This window comes from Orbicella franksi, chromosome 6, assembly GCF_964199315.1.
Source record: "Orbicella franksi chromosome 6, jaOrbFran1.1, whole genome shotgun sequence".
NCBI classification, from domain to species: Eukaryota; Metazoa; Cnidaria; class Anthozoa; order Scleractinia; family Merulinidae; genus Orbicella; species Orbicella franksi.
In genome coordinates this window covers 26,452,853-26,470,363 of record NC_138150.1, presented here as the reverse complement: position 1 = coordinate 26,470,363, position 17,511 = coordinate 26,452,853, and the positions used below count along the sequence as shown (strand labels likewise).

The 17,511-nt window shown below is 39.8% G+C and overlaps 2 protein-coding genes across 2 annotated transcripts in view; both read left to right on the top strand.

The window, feature by feature from the left end:
• The first annotated feature begins 131 nt into the window (after window positions 1–131).
• Window positions 132–11,220, top strand: LOC145489726 (TGF-beta-activated kinase 1 and MAP3K7-binding protein 1-like). The gene is made up of 7 exons (XM_081468756.1): window positions 132–1,046; window positions 1,773–2,025; window positions 2,661–2,788; window positions 3,865–4,062; window positions 5,385–5,554; window positions 8,487–8,857; window positions 9,648–11,220. Exons 1-7 carry the CDS (start codon window positions 1,020–1,022, stop codon window positions 10,112–10,114), a joined length of 1,614 nt encoding a protein of 537 aa, XP_081324882.1. The 5' UTR covers window positions 132–1,019; the 3' UTR covers window positions 10,115–11,220.
• A 3,482-nt stretch (window positions 11,221–14,702) lies between these two features.
• The window catches only part of LOC145489110 (uncharacterized), a 32,833-nt gene continuing 30,024 nt past the window's right edge, over window positions 14,703–17,511 (top strand). Inside the window, exons 1-2 of the mRNA XM_081468017.1 lie at window positions 14,703–15,206; window positions 15,396–15,552. Coding sequence (XP_081324143.1) covers window positions 14,883–15,206; window positions 15,396–15,552 — 481 coding nt within the window. The 5' untranslated portion in view covers window positions 14,703–14,882. The remainder of the gene's footprint in view (window positions 15,207–15,395; window positions 15,553–17,511) is intronic.

Sequence of the window (17,511 nt, the reverse complement as noted above, 5' to 3'; positions counted from 1 at the left end):
ACAGCACTTGTAAAGTTCAGCAATTAGGTATTCAGGAGCTCGACAAGTAACTCAGTCATTTCAACCTTCAATTAAAGGGCAAGAAAAATGATAAGGTGCGATGGGTCACTGCACATGCCTTGATCAGAATGGGTGAGGTACTTGATAGCCATGTCTCTCTTCAGCAGCAAGAAGTACTGCAAGCTGATACAAGTGACAATGATATGGACAGCAGTTCCGATGTGGAAAACGACAACGAAGATGATATCGTTATTTCAGATTTTTGTAGCTCTTATTCATCCGAAAGTGAGAGTGATCCAAAGGAAACCAACAGTGGCAAAGTACCTGTTGTAGTACAGTTCTCTGGCCAAACCCGATCTGGGCGCAATATTGTGAGGTCGTTTAATCACCATTGTAAATTTTTTCGTATTAGTTGACCCATGTATGTGGACTATTTGGAAGTGTTCACCGGTATGCTCTATATGACTTAAAGAAATATATAGCCCCCCATCCTATGCCTAGTTTTTTTTGATCCCCTCCCCCTTTAATCATTTTTGACCCCATCTTTTTTGCCAGCCTCCCACCCCCAGGCATAAATTATGAATGGTCCCTAATTTTTACATCAAACCTCAAAACTTGAAATACAAAAAAGCGACTTTTTATGAATCGGTGCTATAAAAAAATCATTTAAACTCAGAATTAAAAATATACTACTAAGTGTTCTCCTTTATGCACTGAGGTAAGCGAGATTATTTCCAATAGTGGCGGATCCAAACGAAAGCAAAGATTGTTGTTGTTTTTGGTGTTGTTTGGATATCATTCGTCATTCTTTAGTTTTCTAAAACAGGATTTGAAAATACTTGTTTTGGCAAATTCGGCAGATCGTCCTGGTTACGTCTAACATCTTACATCACACCTTTAACTGGCCGTGAGAGAATGTTACTAGTTCCAGTATCTATCGGATTTTGTCCACCATCTTTGTTTACCGAATGGAGGAAGAGGGAGATGTACAATCGAAAGTGATAGAGGCCTAGCAATTTATGGCATCAAAACGTTCTTCTACTGTTGTAAGTTTTTTTAGTAAATGTTTCTGTTAGCTTTTTGTTTTTCCACATTGTTCTGCCATAAGTTGGGAAGACGGGATCATTTTTAATTTGAACTACTTGATGATCGACAACGGAGCGAAACATGCACATTTTCTGTGGCTGGCTAAGCTTATATCATGACAGTGTGGATTTCATAAGGACTTTAAAACTGAATTCTCAAGTCAAACTAAGAACATTTCCAAACCATTTCATGCCGGTCACAGACTTTGAAAATATCTTACATATCTAAGATTTTTTGCAGCTGATTTCATTACGTTTTAATAGCTTGACTAGAGACGGGTCTGCACAAAGTGTGAGGCAGCGAGTCATGCGAGCCAACATGTAACAGGCTTTTAGCCAGATGGACGTCCAGGCTTCCTGTGGACGGCGTCTCAACTGCAGAATACCCTTCCACTTGATTTATTTATCCTTGTAATTTTAAATTTTTAAGCTTCAGTTTTTAATTCCGCACAGTAAATCTCAGTGATGTAGATAGTGGACCACCTTAATTAACTTAGTGTTAGCTTGGTGATATCCTCTGTAAATATTGTTATTATTATTATTATTATTATTATTATTATTATTATTATTATTATTATTTATATACAAGTTGATTTAATTTCATCAAGACTTAATTTGATAGTCAATCTAATGTTGAGCTTTACACTGACAAGGCTGTATTGTAAAGTTGATCATCATCATTTTTAGTCTCAGAGCCCTACTGAGAATTGGACAGATGATCTTCCTGTCTGCAAGCTGTCTGGGGTTGGCTTTTTGACAAACCAGAGATACAGAGAAGATGGTGGTAGACGGGAAGAACATGAGTTTGAAGACAGAAGTTTTCATTTTAATGTAGATGATACATATTTGTATGGGGTGTTTGACGGCCATGATGGGCCAAGGGCTTCAGATTTTACTGTCCAGAGGCTTCCTGCTGAGCTCTTACTTGGCCAATTGACAGGTAATTAAACAAAGTAATTCTTTAGTAAGCATAAGATACAGTGTATTTTTGGAAGGTATGCGTAATACCTTACATCAATCTTAATTGACACTGGTCTGACTCACTTCTGTCAGTTTCAGCACTTGGAATAGGGACTTTAAGCAACCACGGTGGCAACGTCAAGGACAACGTCAATTGAAAAATGTGTTAACTGTATATTTGGCAATGACTACAAATCTGGCAATAATCTTGAGCAATTCAGTTTGTGTATAACTATAAGAGCTATCTCTAAACTGAATACGTATGGTGGTGTTTAATTTAAAAAATGGACTCAACAAATTGCCATCGCAGCTCGTGTACTTAAGACTATTCAGAATTTGGCTGTTTCATGTTGTTTGGCAGTGAACAACAACGAAATGCACAAAGATTTCAAACAAACATGCACAACCATTGTTCTGCTCATTAAACCTTTTGGTTAGTGATGTTCCCATTGCTGATGTCGTTGTGGTTTGCTTATAATAAACTCCCTAATAAGACATACTTTTCTCATATAGTACCAAAATAAGCCTCATGTGGGGTAAAAAAATCAAGAATTCATAATGGCAAGTTTAATCACCTTTTGAACCAGGACCTCTCTGTTTATATTTTTTGAACAGCTAATATGAGTGATGAGCAGATCAAGGCAGTTCTCAGACAAGCCTTCATTGCAGTTGAAAAAGGTTTCTTCCAGTCTTTAGATGATGCACTGGCTGAGAAAACAGAACTTCAGTTACAGATGCCTGAGGTACATTCAATAATAATATTTATTACATACTTTCCAGCTGCGAATGTTTCCTTTGTTAGAGTAATGCATGTGATTTTAGTATTGATATTACCCAGATACCTGGAGAAAAAACCTCAATGACTTCTGAATATTATGAAAGACATGAAACATTTTCAGGCTGATTATTCCATTGTTTTGACAATTTAAAGTAAAACTGCTTCTGCAGTAGTTAGCTTTGTCTTTAAGAGTTCACCTCTACATGTAATTTGGGGAGCACAAATCTTAGAAAAAGTAAGATGTTGAATTCTTTGAATACCTTCTTTCCGGTACAAAATATTGCCAGCACAATGAACCTTTGGATAGTTGACTGCAAAAATATGTCTAGTACAAACGTTTGTCCTTTTCCAGCAGGTCACTTCTCAAATGACCTGTTTATTAATGAGGTTGTCACATAGTTTTGAACTACATGTTTTAAGTTAATTGTTTTGCGGGTAGTTAAAGAGCTGTTTGTACAGTTGTCAACTCCGTTGATTTGTCAATATGATATGCTTACTAACACAAAACAAAATTTCATTTCAGGAATGCAATTTTTTGTTTAGCTATGTGAATTTTTGTTTCAGTACCAGCACAATGTCATTGAAATATAGTTCTTAGATGAGCGAATTTTTGTATATGTGTTCGAATTTTCATGTCACTCAGTGAAATTTCTTCGAGATCTCGGCCGATAAATCACATTTCTTTTCCAAAATTCCTATGATATTTTGTGTGAACAAGAGCCAAATTTGGGCAAAATATGTTTGCATTCTTTTTGCACAGTACTGTAGGTAGCTTTATTTTTTCTTAAGAATCAGGTCAGGGTTGCTCAAGGGCTGGATAATGCTATCCACCAGATAAATCGCTATCCAGTGGATAAATGTTAACAAAACAAACCATGCTATCCACTGTAATAGGCCTGCAGAGTGGCCAGCAAATATCACAAAGTAGATAGCAATCTTGCCGTGGCACCTAGCTACTTGTGACAACCCTGTGTATATCCATTTATACAAGATTTAATATTGCCAGTTAGCAGGACTGAACCTTATCTTTCTTTTGTTCAGGGTCTGAGTTCATATGAAGCATACCAACAGTTTCCAGAGCAAGTTGCTAGAATTCAGGCCTTACAGGATGAAATAAGTGGAGGTACTACAGCTGTCTTAGCCCTTATATTCCAGGGTAAACTGTTTGTAGCCAATGTGGGGGACTCAAGAGCATTGTTGTGTAAGGAGATGCCAGAAAGCACCCTTTCTGTTGAACAGGTATGTAATAAGTTTTTTGTTTTTTGGTTTTTGGTTTTATTTAAACACTTCTCATGCAGTTTACAGAGCTTACACTTCTTATAATACTTACGCAACAATAATATACTATTTACATTACTTACAAAGAGATGTACTACAAATATGAGCCTGCACCACTTATATATACTTTACTCACACTACTTATATTATGGTAGCAATTATCATTATGTTTTATTATGCAATAAAATTAACAGCTACGAACAAGACTACGGCTGGCTTAAAGAAAGGAGTTACAATAAGAGAGAGTGAAAAGAAAAGGACGTAATAATTTTTTTTTTTTTGTAATAAGTTTTTTGATTTTCATACTAGAATGAAATGGAGGCCTTTGTCACATTTTTTTAATATCCCTGCTGAAAATTTTAGCCCTGTTAAATCTGACTTTAAAGTAGCCTCCTATACAGACATTTTTTAGGCTTGTCACACAATATTATGATGAGCCGAAACAGTGTCTGCGTAGGAGGCTAACTTTAAAGGTGTGGCACATAGTTGGCACATTCACCTTCAGGGGTTGCATTAACATCTTCAGTAGGAGGGTAACTGGTTTTCACAAGCAGGCAAAACTATTAGAACTGAACTTCTCTGTAAGAAAAACATTCCGCTAGATGGCAAACCAGCTGGACAAAATTGTCTGAGCACAGCTGGTCAATTTGCGGGTGCCCAGCCCTTAATGAAATCCCTGACCTTATCATTCTGGTGGTGGTGTGGCAGGTTAAATGTTTGTGTCTAGAATTCTGGAGCAGGGTTTGAGTCTGGCAAGGGTCAGTAAGTATTGAGTAAGGAAGTGTCCTCTCCCAGTGCCTCTTCTATGCCTTCTATCCTTAGTGCTCGGCAACTGTTAGGGACACCTGACAATGCTCACGTGTAACCTGGGCTAGTAGCAATATACCTAGCTGTTTCATTCTACAGAAACTGGAGTTTAGCCTGCAGTGCAGGCGCATTTTGGGTGTGTGGGTGCACATTTTCGTATTAGGCCACCATCTTGGATTTGGTGACTGTGGCAGGTTGGGGCGAGGGAAAGTTTTCCAAGGGAGTAGGCGAGAGGTCAAAGAAATGGATAAGGGAGGATTTTGTGAGTGCCCCACTCCCACCCTCCTCTTTCCCAGCCCTTCACCAGTCAAGCATCCAATTTCAATCCAAGATGGTGGCATCAAAAACCTGGTTTATCAAGAGTTCCATTCCAAAATAACGCCTACACTGCAGGCTAACCTGAGTTATGTTGCAATACAATACAGATGAAATATTAACATTTCATTGTGACTTATTCTGTTCACTTTTATGTTCAGCTGAGTGTTGATCATGTCACTAACAACAAGGATGAGCTTGCTAGACTGGCAAATCTGGGACTGGACATTCCACAAATACTAAGGAACCGTAGAATTGGTAATCAGGAGAACACAAGAAGCATTGGAGATTATGGTGTTAAAGGTGGCTACAAGGACTTTGATATTCTAAGGTATGTTTCTTTTGTTTTGCTTCCTAATCCCTTGACATGACTGCTTCTCTAGTATTGCTTATGTGTAGTAAATGGTTTGATCCCAGGAGTATCAGTACCCAGGGGGGGGGGGGGGAGGGCACTGCCATATATGGGCTATATAAGTATGTGCCGCTGTGAAGGGTATGGTTTTCAAGCAGTTTACTCTAGGATAGGGTATATAAATCAGAGTGTTCGGGTCTAGAATAGGGTATAATTTTTCACAAAACTGACTAGTTGGTTGAAGATTTTATCTAGACTAAGGAAACCAGGAATTGTCACTCAAAAATATAAAAAAATCAAATTGGCAAGTTTAAATTTACGCAAATCAGTCTCAACAGTGTCGATAGATGGGGGGATTTGGGGAGTTTACTCTAGTATAGGGTAGCAAAATTCAACTGAACTAGCTCTGGTATAGGCCAAGGGTTCCAGGGTCCCAGCGGCACACCCCCACCCAGAAATTCCCAAAGTACCCCCCCCCCCCCCCCAGGTATCAGTACTGGTAGTTTGTGTGATCGTCTGGGTGAGGGTAGTTCTGAAAAGTTGTTGGTGACTGCTTGGACATTTCAACAACCTGAGGGGAAGTCATTTTCAGGTTCAAGTGAAAAGTGGAACCGACCAATGACTGTTGACAAACTTTACACAAGTGTTACAGCCAATATCATAATGGCTAAACTGGCCAAACGGTGTCAATGGACCATGGACTGAAAAACACTTTTCACTTGACTCTGAAGATGACTTACACTCAGGTTGATGAAGCGCCAGTCACCAACAACAGTTCTTTTCTGAACTACCTTCACTCACAAGATCACACCATACAAACTACTTTACTGTTAGGGAGTACGAAAGTGAGTCTCTGTTGAGGTAAAATTCCATCTTGTGACGTGCATTTAAAAAGAGACACGGAGGCCGATAAAATGATGGGGATTGACTGGATTGAGTTGAAATTCCAACAGTTATTTGAGAACTTTTTTTTTCAAAAAAAAATGAAAAAAAAAACATTGCAACTTGAAAACGACTTAAAATTCAGATGGTTGACATGCATAAAACTGCTGTGCCCTTCAAAAGTCCTTGAAAAATTTCGAAGAATTTAGGTTTTCTTCTTAAAAGGTAATCTAGACATGAACTACCTGGATAAGGCAAGAAAAACATTTCAAGCCTTTAAAAGTGTATTGTTGTAAACATCAAATGTATTGCTGTAACCAATGGTTTCAAACTGTGTTCTTTAATATCTGTTCATACACATGTGCGTTCGAAATCTATAGCAGAAATACAGCAGTTATGTTGAGTAAGGATTCTGTTAAATTACAGTTTCATAGAAAGGAAATATTTAGCCGATGGTTGTCCTCAACGTTCGTTGTGTCTCATGCACGATCTATTAGTGATGTTTCGTTTTGTGATTGTTCAATTATAGCTTATTAACGACTGTTGTGCTTTCATGCGTATTTAATTAATCTAGAGTGAAACAAAAAGTTTATTTTGAAAATACAGGAGTTAAGTGATTATTATGTGAAGTACCGAAGAGTCTAAGTAATCCCACCTTCAATGGAGTCTTGAGTATTCTGTATTTTTTGTCCCCACTGTCTAATGCAAAATTTACTTGTGATTCTGAAGGGAAGCAGGTCTGTGAATGTTATTGATTTGCCCTTGAAAAGTCCTTGAACCTAGAATATTCTTTGGAAAAAAAGTCTGCATATGAACAATGGTGCTGAGGGTTTTTATTGCAGAAATGCAATACTTAAATGAGACCTTCCCTTTTATAAACTTTTGATTACTTGCTGTCTGTCATCTTTTTGTCAGGTTATGTAAACCTGCTCCCTATTTTTTGTTTCTTAGGGCCTGATTACATGGCGAATTTCAGCCCGGTAAGCCGAGCTGAAATTTCAGCCCGGCTTCTGAAACAAATTCTCATTAAATCAAATTGGCGATTACATGGAGAAGGATTCATCCCAGGCCGCAATTCAGCCCGGGCAAACGGGCTAAAAATTCTGAAAAAAATCCCATGTAATCGAAACGGAATTTCAGCCCGGGCTGAAAAGCAGGAAATACGATGGCTGCCGCTACGAAGTAGAAGCTATCTCAGTGGAATAAAGGCGATAAAATAGAGAATCCCTCTAATTTTAAAGCTCAGATGGAATATAAGAACATGGAGACAAGGTTAAACAGCACGAGGCTGTCAGGGAGGCCATGAACTCGGCAAGCTTGAGGACATATTTTCTTTATATGCAAGTACGTCTTTCTGGCTAAGAGACAGGTTTCGTTTCAGTTCCATCATCATTGTAGGGTGTTACTGTCCCAAAAAGTTAAAAATTGAGCGCCAACAAAAGGTCAAACTACGAGAGAAGCAATGCGCCTATTTTCACGATTCGTGTTCTCGGCGCCATTTTGATTCTCTGGAGACTTTTCGCACAAAATTTCATATTTGGCGCCGAGGCTAATATTTCAGCCCGGGCTGAAATTCGTTATGTAATCGCAACAAAATTTCAGCCCCCCCAAGCCGGGCTGAGATTTCAGCCCGGGCTGTAATTCGCCATGTAATCAGGCCCTTAAAGTCAGCTACTTTGTATATAATGTAGTTTGGCATCAAGTGGCAAAATATATCTAGTCTGTGAACAGGCTCTCTAGTCGAGGATTGGGGCGATGAGAGAGAGAGAGAGAGATAGAAGGAAAGGAGAGAAGGAAGAGGAGGGGAGACGCTGCAACCCCCACCTCATTGCCCCCTTTGTCACTTCACTCTCAGACAGTTCCTTCTCGGCCCTTCCAGCTGCCGTCAAACCCTTCCAGCGGGAGCCTGTTCACAGGCTAATATTGCTCTAGAGAGGCAGAAAATAATAAAATAAGTGAAATGTAACTTCAATGTGGCATCAAAGATATGATCAGCTTGTCACTTGACTTCCTTTGTTGATTTCTTTAGTGCCGCCACAGAAGAACCAGTGATTGCTGAACCACACATTTGCGGTGGATTTCCAATTGACGAGTCTTTCTTCTGTTTGGTCCTGATGTCTGATGGAGTTTACAAGTCGTTAGAGGAAGCCACAGACACGGACAATTCCAATTTTGATGTCATTCGCCTGGTCTTTGAAGAACTTCGGTGTCAAAAGAACTTGACAGGCGTGGCCCAGGCTGTGGTGGATAGAGTGGGCAGGGCACATCATGACACATACATGAATCAAATGAGCAAGTGCCAGAAGAGAGATGATATGACGATACTAATTCGAATTTTCAAGGAGGGGATTGCGAACTGCATGAAGAGTCCGAGGGCTACTGGGAGACAGTCCATGACAGGTAAATGACGCATTTGATGGTAATTAGGAGAAATCGAACCTCGCCTGTCAGCCACTTAAATATGTCAAAACGTTCTTTGTGTAAACTCACTAACCTCACCATTTCATTAAGAAACCTTTGAATGCACAGAATATGATTCTCTTTAACTGACACATCTCCAAGACAGATGACTCAGGCTTTTTCTGTACATTGAGATAATGCAGACTTCTTTGGAGGGTCCTTCCAGTTTGATAGATTCGCACAAAATTAAAAATCCGTTACGCAGACGTTGATAAATTGTTAGAACTCTAATCGAAAGTCAAATTCAAATTCGGATAGCGATAGACGGTAGGACTGGGTCACTTGGATTTCAAGTGATAAACAATTCAAGTTCATGTAACAGTGTGTGTGATGCAAAACTCTTCAGTAAAGATCTTAATCAGGGTGAAGAAGAATTTAACTAGAAGTTGAAGAATAGATTGCAACGATGTTAAGAAGTTTCTCGTTAAATGTTGAGATACCTTCTAAAGAATCTACAAATTTGTACAGTGACTTGAAAAATTCCCGCGCCCCTAGTTAATGTTGCATTTGCCTTAGTCAATTGAACTCATGCAATTTTTTTGGATTACATACCGTACTGCACGGGTTGGGGGCTGGCAGGGGTGGGAAGGGAGGGAGGGAAACTTCCAGCTGTAAATTCCTATCCTCGTATCTGTTCGCGGGTGAATGACTTAGGTAACCATCGGAGAATAAAAAATGGTCAAATCATCTCATAGTGCTTGAGTTTCAGTCTAGTAATGTTACCTTGCAGGAATGCCTCCAGTGAGTCCCGGGGTCCTACCGGTATCTGTCCCGTACAACCCTTCAAATCCCATGACCGGAAGCGCCCCATCCCTGTTCATACCACCCGGCGCACAACAACCCAAGCCACAGAGCGGAAGTACACCGAGTCCGACTACCTCCACGCCTACAAACCATGTACCGCAGTTCACCGTCACAAGTTCACGGTCCGAAACTCAGAGTTCTGCCTCTTCAGCAAGCGGATCTCCTTCGACCTCAGTTCCTGTTGAGCCTCCTGCTGCAGTTAGAGAAGGAACCTCGAGCGTGAATGGTCAGGAAACAGGCGGCGAGGGCCAAAGTAAAGAGGGGGGTGAAGACACTCGGGTAGAACCTTATGTGGATTTTACAGACTTCTTTCGGCAGGTCGCTGAACATGGGGAGGACCATGTTTATGGCTGGGACAAGGCGAGCAACGCGACTGGCGAAACACCAGCTTAGATGTAGTGTCTTTTTAAATAGTTTTACCGTTATCGTAGAGCTTATTTCTTTTAGAAACTTTACAAGTGAACGTAAAACAGAATTGGAGATGATAAGCGTAATATGGAAGGAATTCAGGGTCCTTTCTCAGTGCCCATGCATGAATTCTCGCGAGTAGCACTCGCGCGTTGTCCTCTCCGCGTTTGCTCGCGGATTCTGGCGAAAACAACAACTGATAGGCGATTGGCATGGTGGCATCATTTCACTACAACTACCAGAATCCTTCACTTTTTCTGTTTCTTATGCTAATTAGGGCAATTGTTATTTAAACCCCACTGGGAATTCAAAATTTAAATAATAAAGAAAAAACGAAAGGAATTCTGGCAGTTGTAGTCAAATGACGACAACGTGCAAATCTGCTATTGTAGAAGTAATTGTATGGGTCGCTTTTATTTCGAAATAACCACGTTTGACCCGCCGTGCACAAATAACGTTTACTGTGAACATTTGAACTTTTTTAGAATTTTCTTCAGTTGTGGTGAAAATCTTTGTTTTAGTGCAAGATTTTATATTTATTCAAGAGTTTCGAGAACCACTTAGAGAGCGATTGTAAAACAATTGTACAGACATCCTACCCTGGGATGAAATCTTGGTTAAAAGCTTCCTGGTTTACCCCCTTCCCGTCCCCCCGGGCGGATATAAAGTAGCGATTGCCTCCTGAATACTCCCATTATAAGGGGAGTTGTATGACTTCAGCTAATTAGGAATAGCGACATAACTGTTCTTGACCTGGGACGCTTTCCATTCAACCGAAAATTACGAAACGGGGACGAATGGAACGGAAATTTTCAATACGTCCCGAAATTGTTGAATCTCCTAAAAGAGAACCATCCAGCCGTAAATGTTGGAAATTCCGAGAGAAAAATCAAATGGAACGGAAACTACCGGGAAGAAGTTTGCGAAAATTTGAGTATACCTCGCTTGCCTCGCGAGATTGTCCTCTTTTCTGGAAATTCTAAAAACATGCTGTTCTATTCGTTACCAGAAGTTTTCATCAAATGGAAAGCGCTTCTGAACCATTAATTTCCAATTTTATGACTCTTTATTAAATTGTATTTTTATTTCAATGTTCAAGTCAGACTGGTAATGTCCAGGATTGAAAGACTCGATAAAACGATTCATCAAGTAGCGTTTCTCCGTTTTTCCCCCTTACGTATGGAGAGAATAAAACCCAGTGTAGCGGCTCTTAAAGGAGTAGCAAAATAGCTTGTTTCCATTGCGTTTGTCTGAGTCACAGGGAACGTTATTTGGGTCAAATTTGTCAACGTTCCGAAGCAAAAAAAAAACTTGAAATTCAGCTTACCGTGCGTCTGTACTCTGATAATACACGCTGTTTCAGCCAATCAGAGCCCGCGTTATATGGAAACTTTATTATAAAGGACATCCCGAATACGATCACGCGAAAGAGCGCGGGATTTTATAAGGTTTCAGTAGAAACCAAATTAAAATCACGGCTAGCCAATCAAAAGATGCAGGGTAACACACTAAACTAAACTGCGTCTCGAGGAAAAGCAAGCAGCCATGAGCCACTTTAGAAACGAAAAGAAATCTGGGGCGGGTCTCGGCTCACAGTTCCTTATGGGACCGTTACTGGGACACGGACAGTCCCATCTTTTGCTTTCTTTTTGTTTGCAATGTTGACCTCATTAGCATAAGCGATACAGTTTCTGATGGAGCTACAAAAACATTAGTTCTGAATATTGAAAGGGCAAAGCACCATAAACTGTCCCAAGGAACTTGAGTGCGATGTAATGAATGATTTTTGTGCGATGCGGGTTTAAAAACTTTACAAAGAATGTACTGAGCTTATCGGCGCTTTTTCCATCCAGAAATTTTACAATGTTTGAAAGCCAATTTCTCCTGGAATATTACACCCAAAGAGCCAAAAATTTTACCAATCACTATGTTTCACAAGTTCTTTAAATTTTGAAGTCAGTTCGTGTCCAGTGTGATTAATGAGGTAAAATGTGTTTTTGTTTTTGCATTTGAATGGTTGGAAAAAAAAAAAAGGGAAAAGAAAAAAGACCCGGCACGTTTGCTATTATGCGGGCAGAACGTTTCACTTTGACTTTGATTTTTTTTTCTGAGCGAAGTATACGTGCGATATATGAACATAATGCGAAATCAAAACCCACGCGTGACAAAATGCAGCCTTCTACCGCCGGCGACTGGTCAGCCATGTTTTCATTTCACAGGGATTCCATGAGCTACTTAGCCTGCAGTGGAGGCGTTTTCCGTGTGTTTACAAGTTACCGGTATTAGCTCACGATCGAGTAGATTCACCACCATGTTGTCTTAGGAAAAGTGGGAGAGGTGGGGGTGTGGGCAAAAGGAGGTAATTTTCCTTCTTCTCCCCGCCCCCCTCACTTCTCTTTTAGCCTCACTCCCCGGGCGTCATTCCTACTCCCTTGGACACCGTTTCGTCTTTCCCCACAGTAAGCCTCTTACGAGTTCGATCCAAACTGGCGCTCGCTTGATCATAATGCGCTCGCTCGCCAATATACGCCTGTATTGCAGGCTATGAGCACCCAGATCACCCCAAAGGAACGCACCCTCCGGCTCCAGGGTCGACTGCAACCGAGCGATAACTACTGTTCTCTCTGACGTCATAGTTAACTGTGTTGATGTGACCTCAAGACGTGACCACAGCCATTAACATTAGCACTTTTAGCATTCTATTGAACGTTGTTTTCAAATTTAGTTTTAATCTATGCAGTTATTCTCTATATTCAGATTTTTAGCGTTTGACACTGCAAAAAGGTTTCATTTCCTAGCCTGCAGAACAGGCGGATTAGCGCGTCAGAGAGCGAAATGCGATACACGAGCGCGAAGCGCGAGAGGAAAACCATCCGAATTTATTTCGTCTCGCGCTCCGCGCTCGTGTATCGCGTTTTGCTCTCTGCCCTGCTAATCCACCTGTTCTGCAGACGATCATTTCCTGTTCAACTTGTGACCGTTATTCTTCTACGTGCTTCTCTTGCATTACTGATCAAGCTTGGGGCTAATAATTTGAATCAACGAATCAGAGAGCTTTAATTTATTCCCGGTCCAATATTTTCTAAGTATTGGACCGCGGGTACATAAATACAAATCTTTCGTGATCAGTCGCCCTTTAAATCGTGCAATAAATCTCTTATACTGACCTTACCGGCTGTATTCGGCCACTTGGTCTTTAAAAGTTAGAACCGCAAAGGGTTTGGGTCGATATCAGTGACGGCTCAGTACAATATGTATAGTTTCGGAGAAATTTCGAATTCTGCACGGCGAGTCTCAATTCTTTCAGTTCTACGTGTTGGACTTCGCATTAATATTTTCATAGGAAATTAAACATCGATATATCCTAGGACTGAATTTTTTTGCTAGATTATCCGCTTACCTCGTTTTGATAACCTTAATGACAGAGATGAAAGGGGAATGGGGGAGGTGTTGAGCTGTTCTGGAAGATTTCGAGCAAGTTCCGACAACTCCGAAATTCCCACACTCTTTAACGTGTTGAATTAAATCGCAGCCCTGAACATGGTAAAATTTTTTTCACCTTGGTATTGGTTAGATTTTACCTTAACAGAACGTGATCAAAGCTTAGATTTTGGTTTATTAGATTCAGGAGGATTATCCGTCTGCCCGTCGCACTGAGGCATAATCAGTATATTTTACCGGATACACGAAATCTGCTCTCTTCTTACACCAGCATACGATGCTAAAAATAGTTTCCCTGAGTCATGTAGGTTTCCTTTACTTTGTAGTTCAGTGAAGAACTGGTATCATGACGAGTGGAAATAATTTGGGAAATCGCGGCCGGATTCCCGGAAAATACTCGGCGTGGTTTGTTTGTTTTCGAAGCATGACCTCATCGGACATGGCCGACATCTAATGGCCATAAATGGTATTGACCAACACAGCGAAACGTCTGTGGCGATTCGACCGAAATATCGAAAAAGTGATGTTACATAAGTTGTGAGATCACTGACAGACTGAAATTTCTCATGAATATTAATCAAAAATTTCTTACGTTTTCTAAATAGTTGCCATTTAAACGGAAGGATACAGGTTGAAATTGTCAAAATTCCAATTGTGATAACGCAATTCTTTGACATACTTTCTTTGTTCATTGTTGCACAGCAAAAGTGATTGTGTATGATAGTTTCTTTTGATTTGTTATGATTTGATATTTTATTGAGATTGCTAATATCTCTTTCCAAAGATCGAAGTAAGAACAGTTTTTTTGAAAGTTTTTCAAGAGGTGTGTCTGTAATGTCAAGGTTGACTGAATGAACCAGAAATTATTCAACCAGAACTGGAAGTAACGCAATGAAAGTTCGCGAATAAAGTCTTATTAAAACTCTATACCAGATAACATTCCCCATTTGTCATCTTATTTAAGAAAATATTGCATCTTTGCGAAACGAGAAGGTAGTAATTGGGAATGGAAACAGAAGTTTTACGTTTTGTGAATATAATTTTTCTTCCGTCCACGATGGATGAAATAAATGTTGTGCGTGCGATTCGGCCAATCACGTATGACCTGTGACGTCATGTCACGGGGGTGAGGCTATCACATCTCGTCGGTGAGTTCCTCGGTGGACTCTCTTAGAAATAACCTAAACTGGTGGGTTTTCCTTTATTTTTCCTTGGTCGAGACCGGTTTGAGGGACACGGTATTGTCTGTATCAAAACGAAAGTTGAAAGTGCGGTTTGCTGAGCTCGGCTCGCGGTGAAACGCTCATCAAACATGGAGAACGAGATGAAATATTTGGCCGTGGATCGGGCAACCATTGCTGATCCTGCGGCTCAGGCCAAGTGGACAGCGAAAAAGCTGGTGTGGATTCCAGACGATGAACACGGATTTGTGGCTGCGAGCGTCAAAGATGACAAGAAAGACGCTGTCGTTGTGGAATTGGAAGGTGGAAAACGAAAGACGGTGAACAAGGATGATATCCAAAAGATGAACCCACCCAAATTCGAGAAGGTGGAAGACATGGCCGACTTGACCTGTTTGAACGAAGCTAGTGTGCTGCATAACCTGAAGGACAGATACTACTCTGGGCTTATCTATGTAAGCGATTTATTATTCTTAACACGTCTCGTTCGCCTTGTTGTAGCGTTAGTTTGATATAAGCTTAACAATGGCGAGTGAGTTCCAAGTCTCACCGGAAGTTCAGCGTCGAATCATTCCTACTTCAGCTTACTAGCAATCGATCATTGTTGTTGTAAACTCTAATCGTTATATTATTATTTTCCACAGACATACTCGGGTCTTTTCTGCGTGGTTGTGAACCCTTACAAACGCTTGCCTATTTACACTGACAAAGTGGTCGATATGTATCGTGGGAAGAAAAGACATGAAGTACCACCGCATATCTACGCCATAACAGATAATGCATATCGTAGCATGCTTCAAGGTAGGCTCATAAATAAACTCTCTATTTCAAGCCATCGATATTATAATACCAAAACCAAAAATCCTGCTAGGTAGCGTTTTTGCACACTCGATGATTTATTCCACGCAAACAGCCCTTCAGATTAAAATATTGGACAATTATCTCCACGGATCGATCCATTATAATATTCTCGCCGTTTGGGAGACATTTTCATAATTTGTTTTTATAGAATTTTAGCATAATAACGTTCCTCGTGTATGCCTTGTCGTACGCAGAAAAATCCTCCAAAGTGCATTTAAGTTATCGATGAGAAACTCAAAGCCCGCTTCGCGACTCTCATTATATTTACGTGCTGCCCTGCGGAATTATTAAAACAGTGTCATTTAGGAATGGGAAATGTTAATGCCTGGGTTTTGAAAACAGTCCTTTTGTTCATTTTGTCTCGATATTTAATAGACAGATTATGGGTGAGCATTATAAGTTCTTTTATTCACCAAATCGTCGCTATCTCCGCGCTGCTCATGCATGGGACTGTTCGCAGTGGGCATTCCTTTTGCACAGAACGGTTTATTTTACCCCTCCTCCCCTTGTTAATAAATACGTGTTTACTTAAGTAGCTATTTGGTTCACTTCAGTTGTTTGTGGTAAAAAGAGTTCTTCATTCCATTTGCTGTGCGTGTCGGCGCGCGTAATGTGCATTCTAACTTGCGTGATGGTTGTCGATTTCCATTTCGAACGTTTAGCCTTTGTAGATGAGCAAACTTGTGATTAAAATTAAGCTAAATACAACTTGTTTTCGTTATGCACAAACGCGAAATCAGTACGTCATGCAATATAATTTTGAGCTTGTTGCCCTTTTTGTGGGTTTTCTGAATAACAGATCAAAGGACTGAAATAATTTTGGGCGAAGGTCTAAACTTTCAAGTGCATCAGTCAATTGTACTTAAGATCTGTCGCTTGAAATCCACATTTTTCTGGTTTCAATGCTATTTTGTCTTAATCTAGCACATAAAATTCTACCAAGTTGTGTCCTTGAAGTTACTCAAAAAAAATCTAGCCACTGTTGATTTTAAATATCCTCATTCATCTTGTGTATTTTTACACATGTATTGCTGTTGAATGAAGGATATGCATTTCTCTCTATATGTGAAAAGTTTCTTATCATACAATTCAAATTTCTTAGTAGGGGTTAAATGTATTTTATTGAGCTGATACAATGCAAAATGTAAACAGAAGGTTTTACTGGTAGCTTATCCTTATGAATACTTCCCCACTACATATGAAACTAACTCTTTGGAATCATCAAGTAAATGTGCCATTTCGTATGGAGAACAACACTTATTTATTACCAATGTAATCAAGGTTGTGTTTTGCTGATAAGGATATTGGATAGGGCCCAGGTAACGCCTAACGGTACACAAGGACATGAAAGATTCAAGAGGCAATGAATCACGTATCGTCTGTCTGGCAGAGTATTTTAGAAAGCTTAGTCTCGTTTTGCCAGTCATTCCACAAATTTTCACATTGCTAAGTTAATGACATCCAGGGAACAATGTACATAATTTTATGAAGGGATTGTGTTATCTTTCCAATTAGATGAGCTTTTTTCATCTACATGTATCGTGCAGTAGGTAAACAGGGCAGTAATGAGATGCTTTCTTGATTGAATGAATGAATGAATGAGAACTTTATTAATTTTAGATTTCTTTATATGGATTGGGAAAGTAGTAATTTTGGTAGTGTCACTGTCTTGATTCTTTTGAATTTAATTTTTGTATACCTGGGCATTAAAACTTGCTATTTCTGATTTGTTTATTATCTAAATAATGCTTTCTTTCTTTTGACTTTTTCTAACTAAATTGCTTTTTGAGCTATTGCCTTTTGTAGTAGTTGATTTTTGTTGAAAAAATGACTGTCCCTTTTTTAGATTTCTTTATATGTACAATTTTCCTTGATTCTTTGTCTCTTTCTTTTTTCTCT